The sequence below is a fragment of the Mesoplodon densirostris genome, chromosome 12 (assembly GCF_025265405.1).
Source record: "Mesoplodon densirostris isolate mMesDen1 chromosome 12, mMesDen1 primary haplotype, whole genome shotgun sequence".
In the NCBI taxonomy this organism is placed as follows: domain Eukaryota; kingdom Metazoa; phylum Chordata; class Mammalia; order Artiodactyla; family Ziphiidae; genus Mesoplodon; species Mesoplodon densirostris.
Window position 1 is genome coordinate 79,536,125 of NC_082672.1, and position 20,385 is coordinate 79,556,509.

At 40.3% G+C, this 20,385-nt stretch overlaps 1 protein-coding gene across 8 annotated transcripts in view; it reads left to right on the forward strand.

Annotated features, from left to right (window-relative positions):
• FAM135A (family with sequence similarity 135 member A) overlaps window positions 1-20,385 on the forward strand; it is a 116,368-nt gene that overhangs the window by 39,129 nt on the left and 56,854 nt on the right. For 7 of the 8 annotated variants that reach the window (XM_060114645.1, XM_060114650.1, XM_060114653.1 and 4 more), the window contains 5 exons: window positions 14,574-14,713; window positions 14,827-14,897; window positions 16,334-16,507; window positions 19,391-19,517; window positions 20,116-20,269. In XM_060114645.1, the coding sequence (XP_059970628.1) occupies window positions 14,574-14,713; window positions 14,827-14,897; window positions 16,334-16,507; window positions 19,391-19,517; window positions 20,116-20,269 (666 nt within the window). Of the gene's footprint in view, window positions 1-14,573; window positions 14,714-14,826; window positions 14,898-16,333; window positions 16,508-19,390; window positions 19,518-20,115; window positions 20,270-20,385 lie in introns of those variants that run through there. The other variant, XM_060114652.1, reaches the window with a different exon arrangement.

The window sequence follows — 20,385 nt, forward strand, 5'->3', positions numbered from 1 at the left end:
CCTAAAGGATTAATAACAATATACATAAAGCACAGTGCCTGGCACATAGTAAGTGCTCTATAGATGGTAGCTAGTAGTAGTAGTGAGAAGCAATAAATAAGTAATAAGTAGTAATTAAAAGTCAGCTATTTTTCCTTTTTTATTGAATAAATTTGGCATTTTTATTGAATAATGTAACACTGTATAAATTTAACATTGTGTACAATGTATTACTTTGATACATTTGTATATTGTACTGTGATTGCCATTGTAGTGATATTTATCACATTACCTAATTATAGTACAGTATTGTTGTCTTTATTCATTATGCTATGCATTAGATCTCTATGACTTATTTATACTATACTCATTGCAAGCTCATACCCTTAAGCTACATCAGTGTTATCTTCCCACCCACCCCCCCATACCAGGGGATGGGGGTGGGTGGGAAGATAAGATTGTTCTTATTTTACTCTCTGTTCCTTATGAGTTTGACTTTTTTTTAGGATTCCACATATAGATGATATCATACATACTGTCTTTCTCTAACTTACTTCACTTAGCATAATGTGCTCAAGATCCGTCCACGTCGTCGCAAATGGCAGGATGTCCTCCTTTCTTACGGCCAAATAATATTCCATTGTGTATATATACACCACACCTTTTTTATCCTTTCATCTGTTGATGGGCATTGAGATTGTTTCCACGTCTTGGGTTTTGTGAATGATGCTGCAGTAAACACGGGAGTGCATATATCTCCTCAAAATCCCATTTCCGTTGCCTTTGGGTGTATACCCAGAAGTGGAATTGCTGGATCGTATGGCAGATCTATTTTTAGTTTTTTGAGGAACCTCCATATTGTTTTCCACAGTGGTCAGACCAACTTACACTCCCACCAACATCGTGTGAGGGTTCCCTTTTCTTCACACCCTCGCCAGCACGGTTGTCTCTTTTCTTCTTGAGGACGGTCATTCTGACAGGTGTGAGGTGATAGGTAATTGTGGGTTTGTTTTGCATTTCCCTGATGGTTAGCCTTGCTGAGTATCTTTTTATGTGACTGTTGGCCATTTTAGTGTCCTCTTTGGAAAAAAAAATCTATTTAGTTCTTCTGTAAGACTGCTGTTTATGGGGAGAAAGAAAGAGAAATTGCCCAAAATTCAAGCAATAATATGCAGGGAAAGTCTTATTACTAAAAAAGTATATTCTCCACTTTGATAAAAGCTTCACAACTAGATAAACATTTGGACTAATAAGAAATCAAACCTGGTTGAACCAAAAGGAAATTTCCAGCTATTTGTGTTTGACCAGGGTTTTTCTAAGGCTGTCTATTCTGGGTAAGATTCCTTGTGCATATATGTATTGCATTCTTTTTCCTACCTACCACCACCCAGTGCTTTTATACAGGTGGTAGTGGTTAAAAGAAAAAGGGGACTTCCCTGGTGACACAGTAGTTAAGAATCCACCTGCCAATGCAGGGAACACGGGTTCAAGCCCTGGTCCGGGAAGATCCCACTGCCACAGAGCAACTAAGCCCGTGTGCCACAACTACTGAGCCTGTGCTCTAGAGCCCGTGAGCCACAACTACTGAGCCCATGAGCCACAACTGCTGAAGCCCACATGCCTAGAGCCCGTGCTCCGCAACGAGAAGCCACTGCAATGAGAAGCCCGCGCACGCAACGAAGAGTAGCTACCCCTCGCCGCAACTAGAGAAAGCCTGCGCACAGCAACTAAGACCCAGTGCAGCCATAAATTAAAAGTAATTAATTAACTGATTAAAAAATAAATAAAAGGAAAAGAGAAGTCTGGAAATAGGGGCTAGGTATCAGGAAGAGTTGGCCCAGGTGCTTTGCCTTGGCAGTAGCTAACTGGCCACTTGTAATGAAGCATCAGTATTTTGCAGTGCTGCTAGAAGAACCATCTCTTGCTCCCCTGTTAGTTGTTTCCTTAAGCTCTGCCCAGACACCAACCTTTCAGGGCCTTCCTTTGACAGACACTGAAATGTTGTGATAGATTTTTCTGAATTGTGAAGATTTTTCATGACTTGACCCCCATCCTACATGTCTGACTTTATTTCCCACCATTGTCCCTGTGGATTCTCTGGACCAAATTCGCTGGGCTCTAACCTCCCTCCTATTCTGTGCACATTCCTCCCCTCATTGTCTCCTTTGTTAGCCCGTAGATGCCTCCCATAGGCACTGAGGAGTTTCCTCTGCCATGTTGTCATAGCGCTTTCTATAGACTTCTTTCAGCTCTTAGCATCTTAACACATTTTTTTTCCAATTCAGAAATGGAATTCTAATACAAACAACAAGAATCATTAAAGAAAAATGCTTGTAAAAATGAGGAGAGTTTAAAGAAATATATAGCTAGAAACAATTCATATTATGTCACTAATCCACTACTGTTATCAGGAACTGAATAATTTCAAGAACTGTGAATGGAAAACTCACCAGAAGGTTAGCTCTTTCAATAAACTCTTGCATAGATTATGAAACTTGAGTCCATTTGGCATCACAAGCCTCCACTTCCTTTCCCTGGATTCAGTGGCTTCCTTCTGTCACTGCCATTTGTTGTCTTTTTACCTGGCTGAAGAGACAGTGATAATTACAGTGCCGTTTGCTTTGGCCTCCGGAAATAAGGAATTAGGAGATTATCACATTGTACTGCAATTATTTGCTTGAATGTTTCTATCCTAACTAGACAGGGAACTCTGAAAATAAGGGCAGTGTTCTTATTTATGTTCATATCTCTTAGTTCTCGGTATTTTAGCGGCAAATTATGGTTGAATGAATGCTCACTTGTTCACAGAATAAATGAGAGATACCAATGCTAGCTGTTTAACCAAAAGAAGTGGAAATGCAGAAAGATGGTGATAGGAATAAAATCTAAATTATCATGATTTAATGGAAGTATTTGTAGGCCTCTATCACAAGTCTCTCGAAGTGTAGGTTTGATGTTTGGGTTAGCAGACGACTGATAGGCAAAGTGAAAATAGAGTCATTTCAACAAGGAAATAGGGCACTAAATTAAGAAGTTAGATGCAAGTTCAGTTCTTCAATAGATACTTGCTGAGTGCCTATTATGTGTAAGACATGGTCCTCACTCGTAAATCAAAGCAATGAAACATGTTTATGTGGTTCCTAACCTCATGGATGGAGGTTATCATCAAATAAGTGTTAAAAAGCAGGGAGGCTTTCCGACTCAAGACAATAAACTGAGTACCCACATATGTCTGGGTCTTCTTGTTTCCAGGGCTCTCTGGTAATAGCAATGGAGGAGTGTAAGAAGGAATAACAAAAATATTTCAGTGAATTTTGAAGGACAGAAAACAGAAGTAGGAGCTGAACTACCTTTTCGGGACACTTTCCCTGCAAGTGTGCAGATGGGAATAGCAGATGAAGGAAAGTGAGAGGCGGGCCTGAAAACAGGGATAAATTAAAGGTCTGTAATCAGGTCAGCTGGGCACCCCAGGCCCAAGTGCAGAATGTCAGGAAATTAATGTTAACCTTAGGACGAAAACCTCAAGGGCTTCTCTCTAAATAAATTGCCATGGGTTACTAACACTCCAAAGTAAAGCACTCTTTTTTTTTTTTTTTTTTTTTTTTTTTGGTTAAAAAACACGTAGCATGAAATTTCCCCTTTCAACAAACTTTTAAGTGTTAAGTGTTGCTAACTGTAGGCACATTGTTGTTTGACAAACTCTGTATGTTGAACATGGTGTACCGAGAACTCCTCACTTACCCCAGCTCCCTGCCCCTAGCAACCACTCTTGCACTTACCCCTTCCGTGAGTGACGATTTGAGATCCCTCGTGTAGGTAGAATCACGCAGCATTCGTCTGACCTATTGCACTTATTATAAGTCCTCATGGTTCATCCATGTGGTAGCGTATGACAGGATTTCCTTCTTTTTTTTTAAGTTAATTAATTTATTTATTATATATTTTTGGTTGCGTTGGGTTGGTTGCTGTGCGCGGGCTTTCTCTAGTTGCAGTGAGCAGGGGCTACTCTTCTTTGCGGTGTGTGGGCTTCTCATTGTGGTGGCTTCTCTTGTTGCAGAGCACAGGCTCTAGGCACACAGGCTTTAGTAGTTGTGGCTCGTGGGCTCTAGAGCGCAGGCTCAGTAGTTGTGGCAAATGGGCTTAGTTGCTCCGTGGCATGTGGGATCTTCCTGGACCAGGGCTCGAACCTGTGTCCCCTGCATTGGCAGACAGCTTCTTAACCACTGCGCCACCAGGGAAGCCCACCTCCTTCTTTTTTAAGGCTGAAAATATTCCATCTTACATCTCATTTTCTTTATCCATTCATCTGCTGATGGACATTTATGCTTCCATGAACAGCACCGTGCAGATACATGTCTTCAAGACCCTGTTTTCAAATCTTTTGTATAAATATCCGGAAGTGGGATTGCTGGATCATATGGTAGTTTTCTTTTAATTTTTTGAGGAACCTCCATACTGCTTTCCATTGTAGCTACATCATTTACATTCCCACCAACAGTGCACACAAGTTCCAATTTCTCCACAAGTGCTGACCATGTACCTAATACCATATGAAGTAAGAAATAAATGAAGTTTCTTTTTTTTTAAATTTTTTAATTTAATTTTATTTATTTTTTTATACAGCAGGTTCTTATTAGTCATCCATTTTATACACACAGTGTATACATGTCAATCCCAATCTCCCAATTCAGCACACCACCATCCCTACCCACCGCCGCTTTCCCCGCTTGGTGTCCATACGTTTGTTCTCTACATGTGTGTCTCAACTTCTGCCCTGCAAACTGGTTCATCTGTACCATTGTTCTAGGTTCCACATATATGCGTTAATATACTATATTTGTTTTTATCTTTCTGACTTACCTCACTCTGTATGACAGTCTCTAGATCCATCCATGTCTGACCAAATGACCCAATTTCGTTCCTTTTTATGGCTGAGTAATAACTGTATATATATACCACATCTTCTTTATCCACTCGTCTGTCGATGGACATTTAGGTTGCTTCCATGACCTGGCTATTGTAAGTAGTGCTGCAATGAACATTGGGGTGCATGTGTCTTTTTGAATTATGGTTTTCTCTGGGTATATGCCCAGTAGTGGGATTGCTGGATCATATGGTAATTCTATTTTTAGCTTTTTAAGGAACCTCCATACTGTTCTCCATAGTGGCGGTATCAGTTTACACTCCCACCAGCAGTGCAAGAGGGTTCCCTTTTCTCCACACCCTCTCCACCATTGGTTGTTTGTAGATTTTCTGATGATGCCCATTCTAACTGGTGTGAGGTGATACCTCATTGTAGTTTTGATTTGCATTTCTCTAATAATTAGTGATGTTGAGCAGCTTTTCATGTGCTTCTTGGCCATCTGTATGTCTTCTTTGGAGAAATGTCTATTTAGGTCTTCTGCGCATTTTTGGATTGGGTTGTTTCTTTAATATTGAGCTGTATGATCTGTTTATATATTTTGGAGATTAATCCTTTGTCTGTTGATTCATTTGCAAATATTTTCTCCCATTCTGAGGGTTGTCTTTTCGTCTTGTTTATGGTTTCCTTTGCTGTGCAAAAGCTTTGAAGTTTCCTTAGGTCCCAGTTGTTTATTTTTGTTTTTATTTCCATTACTCTAGGAGGTGGATCAAAAAAGACCTTGCTGTGATTTATGTCAAAGAGTGTTCTTCCTATGTTTTCCTCTAAGAGTTTTATAGTGTCCGGTCTTACATTTAGGTCTCTAATCCATTCTGAGTTTATTTTTGTGTATGGTGTTAGGGAGTGTTCTAATTTCATTCTTTTACATGTAGCTGTCCAGTTTTCCCAGCACCACTTATTGAAGAGACTGTCTTTTCTCCATTGTATATCCTTGCCTCCGTTTTCATAGATTAGTTGAACATAGGTGCGTGGGTTTATCTCTGGGCTTTCTATCTTGTTCCATTGATCTATGTTTCTGTTTTTATGCCAGTACCATATTGTCTTGATTACTGTAGCTTTGTAGTATAGTCTGAAGCCAGGGAGTCTGATTCCTCCTGCTCCATTTTTTTCCCTCAAGACTGCTTTGGCTATTCTGGGTCTTTTGTGTCTCCCTACAAATTTTAAGATTTTTTGTTCTAGTTCCGTAAAAAATGCCATTGGTAATTTGATAGGGATTACATTGAATCTGTAGATTGCTTTGGATAGTATAGTCATTTTCACAATATTGATTCTTCCAATCCAAGAACATGGTATATCTCTCCATCTGTTGGTATCATCTTTAATTTCTTTCATCAGTGTCTTATAGTTTTCTGCATACAGGTCTTTTGTCTCCCTAGGTAGGTTTCGTCCTAGGTATTTTACTCTTTTTGTTGCAATGGTAAATGGGAGTGTTTCCTAAATTTCTCTTTCAGATTTTTCATCATTAGTGTATAGGAATGCACGAGATTTCTGTGCATTAATTTTGTATCCTGCAACTTTACCAAATTCAACGATTAGCTTTAGTAGTTTTCTGGTGGCATCTTTAGGATTCTCTATGTATAGTATCATGTCATCTGCAAACAGTGACAGTTTTACGTCTTCTTTTCCAATTTGTATTCCTTTTATTTCTTTTTCTTCTCTGGTTGCCATGGCTAGGACTTCCAAAACTATGTTGAGTAATAGTGGCGAGCGTGGACATCCCTATCTTGTTCCTGATCTTAGAGGAAATGCTTTCTGCTTTTCACCATTGAGAATGATGTTTGCTGTGGGTTTGTTGTATATGGCCTTTATTATGTTGAGGTAGGTTCCCTCTATGCCCACTTTCTGTAGAGATTTTATCATAAATGGATGTTGACTTTTGTCAAAAGCTTTTTCTGCATCTATTGAGATGATCATATGGTTTTTATTCTTCAGTTTGTTAATATGGTGTATCACATCGATTTATTTGCGTTTTTTGAAGAATTCTTGTATCCCTGGGATAAATCCCACTTGATCATGGTGTATGATCCTTTTAATGTGTTGTTGGATTCTGTTTGCTAGTATTTTGTTGAGGATTTTTGCATCTATATTCATGAGTGATATTGATCTGTAATTTTCTTTTTTTGTAGTGTCTTTGTCTGGTTTTGGTATCAGGGTGATGGTGGCCTCATAGAATGAGTTTGGAAGTATTCCTTCCTGCCCAATTTTTTGGAAGAGTTTGAGAAGAATGGGTGTTGGCTTTTCTGTAAATGTTTGACATAATTGACCTGTGAAGCCATTTTGTCCTGGACTTTTATTTGTTGGAAGATTTTTAATCACAGTTTCAATTTCATTACTTGTGATTGGTTTGTGCATATTTTCTATTTCTTCCTGGTTCAGTCTTGGAGGGTTATACCTTTCTAAGAATTTGTCCATTTCTTCCAGGTTGTCCATTTTATTGGCATAGAGTTGCTTGTAATAGTCTCTTAGGATGCTCTGTATTTCTGTGGTGTCTGTTGTAACTTTTCCTTTATCATTTTACTGATTTGAGTCCTCCCTCTTTTTCTTGATGAGTGTGACTAATGGTTTATTAATTTTGTTTATCTTCTCAAAGAACCAGCTTTTAGTTTTATTGATCTTTGCTATTGTTTTCTTTGTTTCTATTTCATTTATTTCTGCTCTGATCTTTATGATTTCTTTTGTTCTGCTAACTTTGGATTTTGTTTGTTCTTCTTTCTCTAGTTCCTTTAGGCATAAGGTTAGATTGTTTTTTTGAGATGTTTCTTGTTTCTTGAGGTAGGCTTGTATAGCTATAAACTTCCCTCTAAGAACTGCTTTTGCTGCATCCCATAGGTTTTGGATCGTCGTGTTTTTATTGTCATTTGTCTCTAGGTATTTTTTGATTTCCTCTTTGATTTCTGCAGTGATGTCTTGGTTATTTAGTAACGTATTGTTTAGCATCCATGTGTTTGTGTTTATTACGTTTTTTTCCCTGTAATTCATTTCTAATCTCATAGTGTTGTGATCAGAAAAGATTCTTGATATGATTTCAGTTTTCTTAAATTTACTGAGGTTTGATTTATGACCCAAGGTGTGATCTATCCTGGAGAATGTTCCGTGCGTACTTGAGAAGAAAGTGTAATCTGCTGTTTTTGGATGGAATGTCCTATAAATATCAATTAAATCTATCTGGTCTATTGTGTCATTTAAGGCTTCTGTTTCCTTATTTATTTTCATTTTGGTTGATCTGTCCATTGGTGTAAGTGAGGTGTTAACGTCCCCCAGTATTATTGTGTTACTGTCGATTTCCTCTTTTATAGCTGTGAGTAGTTGCTAACAAGAAGTTTCTGCTCCTTCCTCCTGAAATTCTCCTCCCTTCCATCTTCTTTTGACTAACTTTTTCATGGTATTTCATCTCAAATGCTGTATTGTCACCAAAGCCTTTCCTGACTCTGCAGACAAAGTTCACCCTCATCTTATGAGATGCCACAGCACTCTGTCCTCTGTCACACTTAGTGCAGATGGAATTTACAGAATTAGGTGAGGGCAGGGAAGGTGGTTTTTTGGTTTGTTTTGGTTTGGTCTGGTCTACTTAGCTTAGAACAATGCATGACATAGATAATGCAATAAGCATTTAAAATTTTATTGTGAAATGTATCAGACATTTTTGAAGATAATGTAAAACATTATTTTATTAAGTGATAAAATAAACACCCAGGTACCCAACCCTTCATTTAAGAAACAGAATATTATTAGTACTATAAAAGCACCCTGTGTAACCCTCCTGACTTCTGTGTTAATCATGCTTTTCTTTTGCTTATAGTTTCATTACCTATGAGTATATGCCAAGGACGTGTCCAGTTGGGTTTGGAAAAGCTGAGTAGCAAGCACAAGCTCAGCTGTGAGGGAAAGCTGCTCCCATGAGAAAGCTGAGCACTTCTTGGGTTATGGTGTGCTTTCTATGCACTGAAAAGGTTCAGGATCCCTTAGGGGAGTTAATGGGCAAGGTCAGGCGTGACTTGTGTGAATCCACATTTCCAGGCCATGGTGTGCTGGAATATTTTGTGAGTTCACACATCCAGGGCTCCTGCCAAGGTCATAGCGTGGTGGAGTACTGTGTGAACTCACACATCCAGGGCTCCTGCCAAGGTCATAGTGTGGTGGAGTACTGTGTGAACTCACACATCCAGGGCTCCTGCCAAGGTCATAGTGTGGTGGAGTACTGTGTGAACTCACACATCCAGGGCTCCTGCCAAGGTCATAGTGTGGTGGAGTACTGTGTGAACTCACACATCCAGGGCTCCTGCCAAGGTCGCAGCGTGGTGGAGTACTGTGTGAACTCCCACATCCAGGGCTCCTGCCAAGGTCGCAGCGTGGTGGAGTACTGTGTGAACTCCCACATCCAGGGCTCCTGCCAAGGTCGCAGCGTGGTGGGGTACTGTGTGAACTCCCACATCCAGGGCTCCTGCCAAGGTCGTAGTGTGGTGGAGTGCTGTGTGAACTCACACATCCAGGGCTCCTGCCAAGGTCGCAGCGTGGTGGAGTATTAGATAGCCAACGTGTGGGATAGGCTGGTTTACATCTACACTTACCGTTCAGTTTTCTTTCCTTCAACTCTTAGGAGTAGGGCAAAGCAGAAAACCTCTGTGAGGGGAAAAGACTGCCCTCAGGGGCTTCCCTGGTGGCGCAGTGGTTGAGAGTCCGCCTGCTGATGCAGGGGACACGGGTTCATGCCCCGGTCCGGGAAGATCCCACGTGCCGCAGAACGGCTGGGCCCGTGAGCCATGGCCGCTGGGCCTGCGTGTCTGGAGCCTGTGCTCCGCAACGGAAGAGGCCACAACAGTGAGAGGCCCGCGTACCGCAAAAAAAAAAAAAAAAAAAAAAAGACTGCTCTCATATGATCTAGGCTATAGGGCAGAAACTTTCTTAGTCCACCCTCAAGCAAACCAAGGGCTGAAAGGAATCTGGCCAAGCTTTTAATCTGTCCTTAGGTTAAAAAATGGCACCATGGCAGCACAGGTCTTTCAGATGATAGACTTCAGTGCAGCTGTCTGTTGAGCACACGGATCCAATCTTGATCAGTCACCTCTGTATCTAAGACAGAGGACCTCTTTGGAACCTTCCTTCACGTCTTCCTAGGGATTCCCTCTACCTTCCTTGTGCATTGGCTCTTGTTTCCTAACACCCATTTTGTCTCTTGGTTTACTCTCTCATTTTGTTGGAGCCTATTCTCCATTATCTTGTTGGGGAAAGTGGTGTAGGAAATACATATCTCTGAAACCTTTAGTGTCTAAAAATGTCTTTATTCTGCTCTTACACTTGTTTAGCTAAGTATGGAATTCTAGCTTGGAACTCTTTCCTTCAGAATTTTGAGAATATTGCTCCATTGGCTTTTGGGTTGCAGCCTGGCTGTTGAGAGTTTCAAAGCTTTTCTGGTTGCTAGTTCTTTATATGTGATCCTTTTCCCCTTTCAAGAATCTTGTAGAATCTTCTCTTTGTTTTGGCTGCCCTAATGGCAAACAATGATGTACCTCTGGTCTCTCAGTACTCATTGGGCCCTTTTCCTCTGGAAGCAGATGTACTTCAGTTCTGGGAGATTTTCTTAGTATGTTAATCATTTTCTCCCATCTGTCTTCTCTGTTCTTTCTTTATGGAACTTCTGTCATTTAGATGGTGGATCATCTTCACTGGTTCTCTTAATTTTTAGTTTTTTTCCTCTCCTTTTTTTCCATTTATTCCTTTTTGCTGTATTTGTTAGGTTATTTCTTCAGCCGTAACTGCTTTTTTGAGCTTTTTGCTTTTCTTTCTCCCTTTTTTTGTCTATCTCTCTTTCTCCTTCCTCTCTCCACTCCTTTTCCTCACTTCATCTCATTCCATTTTTTCTTTTAAAATTCAAGTGCTCTTTTGTTCTATGACTGATCCTTTGTTATAGCAACATTTTCCTTTTTAAAAATGTATTGTATTGAAGTATAGTTAATTTACAATGTGTTAATTTCTGCTTACAGCAAAGTGACTCAGCTATACACATATATACATTCTTTTTTATATCCTTTTCCATTATGGTTTATCACAGGATATTGAATATAGCTCACTGTGCTATACAGTAGGACCTTGTTGTTTATCTATTCTATATATACTAGTTTGCATCTGCTAATTGCAAACTCCCAATCCATCCTTCCCCCACCCCCCACCCCCAGTTATAGCAACATTTTCCTATTTCATGAATGTGATTTTTTTTCTCTGAGAACAATACTGATTGATTTTTTAGTTTTATTTCTCTCTACAAGTTGCTTTTTCTCTGTTTTGGTTTCTAACTTGCATGTTAGAAGCTTTCTTCAGCTGTCTGATAGTCATCAGTTATCTGCACGTGACTGAAAGGAGGCTGATTGGACGTTCAGAGAGCACACATGGGACTTGTGTCTTCGAGTGTCACATTAGCGTGATGTTGGTGAGCTGATTGCTAGGAATCTGTGAAGTCGGTATCTGAGATCTTATCTATTAAAATAGATTTACATAACAGATCTATTATAGATATTTTGGCCTGGTCAGATTGCCCATGTCAAGAACTGTGAAGAAGCTGAGATTTTACCCTACATGTTGTTGAAAGTAGCTCTCCATGGTTTCTCAGTTTCCGTACATCTTGTGAGCAAGGACACTGCAAGGCTTTTGTTCCAGACCATCTTTTTAAGGATGTTGCTGTAGTGAAGAGCTTTGGGAGGCGTAGGTAGTGTCTCTGTCTGGAGCAGAAGGTGGATTTGTTTACTGTCCAGTATGACAGAGATAAGGTCTCCCTCCAGTTCAAAGGTTAGACAGGTTTTCTTATACCTCCTTAAAAAAGTTCAAGGTTTCCTAAGCTTAGAGTTCTTCAACTGTGACCCAAACCCTATGCATGCGTGGTATCCCCCTGTGTCACCCCATGTGACTTGGGGGAGTGAGAACAAGGGCAACTGAGGTGAACTTGAAACCCTGACCCCAGAGTCTCGTGTCTCTTGCCAGCATCCATGACACTGTGGCCAGCTGGCTTATTGCCTTGCAAATAGGGTTAGATCTTATGCTCTTTACAGTTCTTGAAATGCCAGAGAAGACTCTAGCCTGTTTCCTTCCTGGAGAGTAAGACTCTTTTAACTGCCAGCATTCTGGGAACCCAGTAGAGGAAGAGCTCTGTGCACCTCGGCGTTCAGGGTTCAGAATGCCTCTGCTTATACCTTCGTGCTCTCAGCTTTGCCAGGTGACTTCCCGTTCAGAGGGCCTCTGTTCTGTCCTCTCTGGGGAACAAACCTCCAGACTCCTCAGGTGAAGGAGGCCTGTAGCAGGGAGAGGACGTGGGGATCTGGTCCTTGCTGAGAGGTCCCCTTCTCAATGAAGCGTTGCCTGACTTTAAAACCGCTACTTTTCTCACCCTCTTTCCTCTCTTTATCTTTCTGCATAGCACTTATTACCTTTACTCGTGGTAAAAACCACAAGTTCACGTGAGTATTTCTACTTTTAGTCCAGTTTAGTCCAAAACCGCAGGATTCGTTTTATATTTGTATCTCCTTTCCATCTGTGGACCTTCTTTCCCTGAAAGGTCTCAGTAGGGCACCTGGCTCTCCTGACCCTTGGTGTGTTTTCTCACTTGATCAGCCCCTTCCATAACCAGCTCCTGTCACTGCCTCCCTCCCTCACGATGCATCCATCCACATCTCAGGCTTCAGCACCTCCTGCAGCCCACGTCCCTGTGCAACACCCTCCTCATCCCACCCGGACTTGCTCAGCCCTCCTGCCAGGAGCTCCTCCTGCAGGGACATTCTCCTCCCCTCACTCGGGCTCCATTGCAGTGTATCGGGCTTCTGCTGCCCACACCCACCTTCACGCCCCGAGAGAAGTTTCTCTCCTCCTCTTGGGACTCCTGCACCCTGTACCAGGCTGCCCCTCTGCCAGGACCCCCTCCTCCCCCACAGCCTTAGGTCCCCTCCCATGCAGTTGCCCCCTCATCTTGCTTGGGCTCCCAGTACCTTGTTCTACCTGGATTGCCCTCGGCACCTGCACAGGCTCAGACCTCAGGCCACCCCAGCAGGGACACCCACCTTACTCCAGGTGGACTCTGGTATCTCACTGTGGGCTCCCTGCCCATGGAGATGCCCACTGTGCATAGTCTCTAGATTAAACATCTCCACGTTCTTTGACTCCTTTTCCCATCATGTTATTTCTGGAGGATTGAGTAATAAGATAGCAAGTGGGCTGTTGGGATGACCTGACACCCAACAGCCCAGAGGTGGACCACACTTTGCAGGTAAAGGACACAGTTTTCCGTGATACTGCTCTCACCTCAGACACCAGCTGCAACTTGAGGATCCATAGGCTACCCTTGCTTCTGGTCACATGGCTACAAATTGGGAGTTACTAATTACCCCCTCAGGTTCAGTAATTCACAAGAACAGCTCACAGAACTCACGAAAGCACTCTACTTATTATTAAAGTTTTGTTATAACAAAGGGATACAAATCAGAGCCATCCAAAAGAACAGATGCACAGCGCCAGGTCTGGGAGGGTCCCAGATTTGTGAAGTCCGTTGTTATCCCCCCAAGGGCTCAGGATGCATTACCCACCCAGAAAAATCTATATATGACAATGTAGAGAGTATTACCAACCAGAGAAGCTACCCCAAGCCTCAGTGTCCAGAGTTTTTATTGGTGTTTCATTACATAGACACGATTGATTGAATCATCACCCACATGGCTCAGTCTCCAGCCCCTTTCGCTGCCCTGAAGGTTGGGCTTACAGCATGTGGCTGAAAACCCCAACTTTCCAATCACATGGTTGGTCTCACTGGTGTGGCCAGCCCCCATCCTGAGTCATCTCCTTACCGTAAACTATCTGGGCCACCATGAATAACAGAGACACTCCTGTCGTTGGGAAATTCTAAGGATTTACAGGCTAACTCTAAGGAATTAGGGACAGAAGCCAACCAAATTCTTTATTCCAAGAGTTTAGAAGTTACTTCCCAGCAAGCAGGACAAAAGCCAACCAGATTCTTCACTAGGCAGCTATGGAAAACTAAATTGCTTTCTTCTATGGTATACAGATCAATTGTTCACTCTTGAAATATCTACCTTGAGATTTGTCATTTACCTTCTCAGATTAAGTTGTATAAGAGTTCTGTAATGGTTATAAGGTACTTATTTACTCACTTTTTTAACAAATTTTTTTAAATTTATTTGTTTATTTATTTACTTTTGGCTGCAGTGGGTCTTCGTTGCTGTGTGCGGGCTTTTCTCTTGTTGCAGCGAGCGGGAGCTGCTCTTCGTTGTGGTGCGCGGCCTTCTCATTGCAGTGGCTGCTCTTGTTGTGGAGCATGGGCTCTAGGTGCGCGGGCTTTAGTAGTTGTGGCACACAGGCTCAGTAGCTGTGCCTCGCGGACTCCAGAGCGCAGGCTCAGTAGTTGTGGCATACGGGCTTAGTTGCTCCACGGCCTGTGGGATCTTCCCAGACCAGGGCTCAAACCTGTGTCTCCTGCATTGGCAGGAGGATTCTTAACCCCTGCGCCACCAGGGAAGCCATATTTATTCATTTTTTATCATAGTAATTAATAAACTTTCAGAAATGTTCTAATACTGCTATATAAAATAATGGCATTGGAGTAATATAATCAAATGTATAGTAAAGTAAAACTATAATTGTATTGTATTTTTCCTTTTACCTGTCTTATCTGTTTTAGGTATGACTTTAGCCTTTCCAGCTTCAGTTCATGATTCTCTGATTTGCAGTAAGACATTTCAAATTCTGTATAAAAATGAGGAAGTTGTTTTAAATGATGTCATGATCTTCAAAGTTAAAATGTTGTTGGATGAAAAAAAGGTAAACATTTCTTCATATATATTTAGATAAATATTTTTTGTAAAGCCTCAAGACATATTTCTAACTTTCTATAAAATATTCAAAAGGCGGCTCATAGTATAATTTCTCTTCAGATTGAAGAAACCCTTGAGGAAATGAATTTTCTGTTATCCTTGGATCTGCACTTCACAGATGGAGATTATTCGTAAGTAGGCTAATCAAACAATTAAAAATCTTAAGTTACTCATGACTGTTATCTATCTGTATTAGAGTCCCCATTTTCTTCTTAGAACCCAGCCTACCCCCTTCTTTATTTTGGACTCCTTCTCCCTTCTGGGAGAGTCTCATGGGAATGGTTAGGCCTACTTTTTTGTGCCCATGCTGATTCCATGACCTCCAGGTAGCAAAGTCAGATGACTTGAAGAAACATGAAACAATTTCCTAGACTCTAGAAATTGAACGGTTGATACCATACCACTGCCTTGAGGCATGTAAACACAACCGAGCTCTGTTCCACTGCATCACTGGCTTATCTTTCTTGGTGGCATGAGTGATGCCACCTTCAGGTGGGCCTCTCTTGATATTCAGAGAGTTATCAAGACTGATGACTCTTAGACTTAACAGTTGTTTCCAGAGTCCATGAAGAAGTTTTAGGACTGTACCCTGAACTTGTCCACACATCTGGACATACAGTCATACATTTTAGGGACAAACTGTGCTTGTATTCATTTAAAACAAGAATCAGAGATCCATTTTACTATTTTACTTTCATGGGGTTTTTTTCATTTCAAATGTACCTGTCGAAATACTTCTTGAAAATTGTATATAAATTCAGACTACATGTGGGATAAATGTCTAAGCAGTTCCATTTCTCAGAGGTCTGCTTGTGAGATGTCCTCTTTACTACCATGGAGGAATAAGAATTTTTTACGTGGTGGCTACTGCTCCTCTGTAGTACTTGTTTATTGCAGGGAATTCCTTGAGGGATTCTTTTTTAAACCAAGTCAATTCTATAAGTGGAGTAAGCTGAAATGAGTAAATAGTTAATTAGCTGTAGGTAATTATAATGTACGTATTGGTTAAAAATAGATACACATTTGGACATATTTTCATGGCATTGTTTCAATTTTTGTATGTATAAATCTAATGACAGATTAAATATCTGTAATAAAATATATACCAATTATTGATACTTGCTTATTTTTGAGCAACACTTAATAACAAAATTTTGTACCATAAAAATAATTTTAAACACCTTTTGGGATTTATCACAATAGGATTTGACCTACACTGTACTGCAACTTTATTATAAACAGTATTCCCTTTGGAATAAAATTTTAAGATGAGAGTATTTCCTAAAGTATCAAAAAAGACTCATTTTGTAGGGGCATTAGTGAAAAACAGTCCGTTAACATGGAAACTGTAAGTACGGTTAGAAAACTAGAAGTAAGATCTGGTTATTTTCGTATTGTTAGATTTCATATTACTGTCTAATGCAAATGTGATGCTTTAAAAATTATTCTCATTCTGTTTTTAAAGAATAATTAAGTAATTAAAGATTTTGATAGTTTAAACTATGCTATAAAATGTTGGCCTTTACTAAATTTTCATACTAATAAGCAAATGTGTTGCTTTTTATAGGGCAGATGATCTGAACGCCTTGCAGCTAATAAGCAGCCGAACACTGAAGCTGCACTTTAGCCTCCAAAGAGGCCTCCATCACCATGTCAATGTCATGTTTGATTACTTCCACCTTTCTGTCGTGTCTGTGACAGTCCATGCATCATTGGTTGCACTACACCAGCCACTAATAAGGTAAATGCTCCTTAATTACATAGTGTCTTTTATTTTCATAATGAAAACATATACTTTGATAAAGATAACTGAAATAGGAATTTCTAAAATCACACTTATTTAATAAATACTTTCATTTTTATACTAAAGTATTAATAAAATATAAGAGCATGGGAACATTAGATTGATGACTTCTTTATTACAAAAATATGGAGCATTCTTTGTCCAATAAACTGACCAAGAAAAGTAATGCAATATGGAAATAACCATACAGCATTGTTTAGTCTGCACCTCTGTTTTTATGCAATGCTGACTGTAACTATTCATTCTCTGGGAAAGTGTATTCATTTTTTCATAGTTTTTGTGTCTTTTCTCTAGACTAGTTTATCTTCTTAAATCTATATAGTAATTCTTGTTTTCTAAGTTAATAACCAATTTTATGGATCTTTACTAAATAAGCCATTTTAAACTATATCATGTTAGCCTAAAGTTACATAATATTCTGGATCATAATAAATTCATTGGGATAATTGTTTTTTCTGCTCACTTCCATGGGGAGATGGGTTGTCTTTCATTAATGTGAGAATACAGTTCAGGCTCTTTAGTTCTTACAGTAAGACATCATCCTTGTGGCATGGGTAACAGATAGACACTTTTAAATCAGTAACTTATGTGAAAAGGCTCCAAATTGACTTGACTTCTGAACTACTTTACAATTTCTGATGCAAATTTTATTCCAGCAACTGATGTTAGGGATGATGCTTACGGGTTATGATGTTAAACTGACTTATCAGAAAACTAAGTAGGTGATTTTGTAGAATTACCTACTTCAGAATTTATAGAAAACCAAGACAATTTAACATATTTTCCCCAAGTAACAGACTGTTGCATGTCTTTACGTTGCTGTAAAAATTGTGAGCCCCACTTCCCCTGTGTTGTCCCGTGATGTCTTTAGAGCATGGGGCCAGGAAGAAGTCTGTTTCTCCAGATGGCCTGTTTTGCCTTCCTTATTCTGTAGTAAGATCTAGAACTAGTTGTTTTGCCATTTTTGTCTTTCCTGTTAGACCTTTGAGAGCTTGTTCTCAGTTGCTATAACTTTTGTAAACAGGAAAGTGTTCCTATGATTATATATAATTTTATTATAAACTTACTCAAGACAATTTTAGGTGTTGATTAAATAAATTAATATTTAACAGCATGATAACTCAACGAAACTTCTTTGACAGGAAAGTATGTTTTTTTGAAATATAACTTCCGAATAAGTAGTATACATATGAATAGCCTGTTAGGTTTTAATGCTAAAAGTTTTTAATCTGTTTATAAAATACATTCCTGTAGTTTTCCGCATTTCTTAGTTTTGTAATTTCAGTAAGAATCTCTAACGAAGCTATTTCAAGCATTCCTTTCTCTTTATAACAATGGCTCCGTTTCTTTTCGGAAGAAATGCGCAAACAGTCCCTAGCGGTTAGCTTGGGTTATCAGTGCTGCTCTCTAATCGCTGAGTACAGGGAGCTCGTCCTGGTGACTCAGTGTGTGATTCCTCCTGCGGTACTGCAGCTCTTGCACAGACTGGTGGGGAGAGGCGGTTCATCTCCTAGAGGCCGTTCACTGCAAGGAGAGGACATTTTTGGCTCAGAATCAGAAGCCAAGAGGACTAGCTGTTGGCTCTGGTTGGCGACGGGAGAAGAGACTGAGGCGCCTGCGACAACTGGGGTTGCTGCTCTTTCCGTCACTGCCCTGGGCTCTGATGTCCCCTCTCTCGCTGCTAGAGCTGTGCCCTTCTTTGCCTGTAAAGGAGAGGGTCGGGAAGAAAAGCAAGGCAGGGGGAAGGAAGGCTTTTTGCTGGTGGCACGCTGGTAGAGGGGTCCTGTTCACGGTAGTGTTCCTCACTATTTATGCTTCTATAAATGCAGGGTTTCTCCTGAAGTTTTGTTATAGCTGGACTTCTTAGTCCTCTAAACTAGATGAAAAAAATTTTAGTTTACAGTATTACATTTTTAACCATTATTATTTTAATTTATTTATTTTTATTTTTGGCTGCGTTGGGTCTTCGTTGTTGTGCGCGGGCTTTCTCTAGTTGTGGTGACCAGGGGCTGCTCTTCATTGTGGTGTGCGGGCTTCTCACCATGGTGGCTTCTCTTGTTGCAGAGCACGGGCTCTAGACATACGGACTTCAGTAGTTTTGGCGCGTGGGCTCAGTAGTTGTGGCTTGCGGGCTCTAGAGAGCAGGCTCAGTAGTTGTGGCTCACGGGCTTAGTTGCTCTGCGGCATGTGCCATCTTCCCGGACCAGGGCTCGAACCCGTGTCCCCTGCATTGGTGGGTGGATTCTTAACCACTGCGCCACCAGGGAAGTCCCTAAATATTATATTTATATAAAACAATTTCTATGATCAACCCAACTATAGACATTAAATCAATTATTTAAAGTAACTGAGGTTAAGACTTTGCTTGTTTTTTGCATAACTTGTTTCTTATATTTGATTTTTTTAAGTACAGCTTCTTTGACTCAATTTTAAGAAACACTTCATAGCACGTGGTATTTACCAATGACTTGCGACACCCTCGTTGCTAGGATCTAGATATTTCATTTTTGCGAAGCAAATTCGTTTTGCAAATGAAGGCTGCTCTCTGCTTATGGTACATTTGATTTACTTTCCTGTTTTTTCCCTTTTGCCAAGCTGCCAACCAGTCAAATGCTTTGGCCTTCATATAGTTAGCCAGTACTTTATCTCAAATTCTTAAAGGAAAAATTGTAAAGTTACTTTAAGAAGAGTTTAGAAATCATAGCCTTGCAAAGCCCTTGCTTTTTATTCTGTCCCTCTAAGACTTTCTTTTGTAAACATTTAACTTAACACTATAAATAGACTCCTATGACAGTAATAATGTGATGCTTGTTCCTCCAGCTTTCCTCGCCCTGTGAAGACTACTTGGTTAAACAGAAATGCACCAGCACAAAACAAAGATTCTGTGATTCCTACTCTTGAAAGTGTGGTCTTTGGTATTAACTACACAAAACAGTTATCACCAGACGTAAGAACTGATATATTTATAAATCCTCTTTTCTGTCTTACTTTGAATGAAATTTGTTTTAACTGTTATGTTTGTGAATGTGATCGTTCTTTTGTTAATTATTTGAGCTCAACAACTTACAGATCTAATTAAATATGATCTTAACAAATTGGTTGGTTCCAGTTGTTTTTTTGAAAACGAACCTGATACTTCAAGATTTTACAAGACTTGATGGATAGAGACCTTTGACAGCCGGGGCCTTTTTTATTACTTACTCTCTCCCCCTGCTCCCTTCATACAACTGGTAGAATCATTGCAAAGGCGCTTGTAAAGAGTCACTGCCAGAGTTGAGACCCAGCTCGCAGCAGTATGAGTACAGCCATTACTCCCCTGAAAGAAAAGAGGGCTCATACTACAGAAGTGGAGTACCACTCAGTCAAAGTTTCCTGTGTTTAAATTACTTGTGTGAACGAGAGGAACGCCCTAAGATATTGCTAGATTTCTTATCCGTTTTAGAATTAACTGTGATTTGTAAATCCTCTATTTTTCTAAGCTTCAGGGGTGCTATTTTTAGACTCTCGGTTACTAACAGTGTGTCTCACATCGACTCCTTGTTTAGGGCTTCAGCTTCGTCATTGCAGACTCCTTCCTGCGTCACGCCTACCGTTTCCATTACACCCTCTGCGCCACCCTCCTGCTGGCCTTCAAGGGGCTGCACAGCTACTTCATTACGGTAACAGAAGAGCTTCCCTCTTGTCAGAAACTAGAACTGGGTATGTTGAAAGTAGCCAGACCTCTGCTTTAGTTCAAGGCACTCTCTTCATTCTCATATTGCTAGTAACCAGCTTGGCCATAGTTTCTGTACCAAAACTAGGTTTATGTGCTTCAC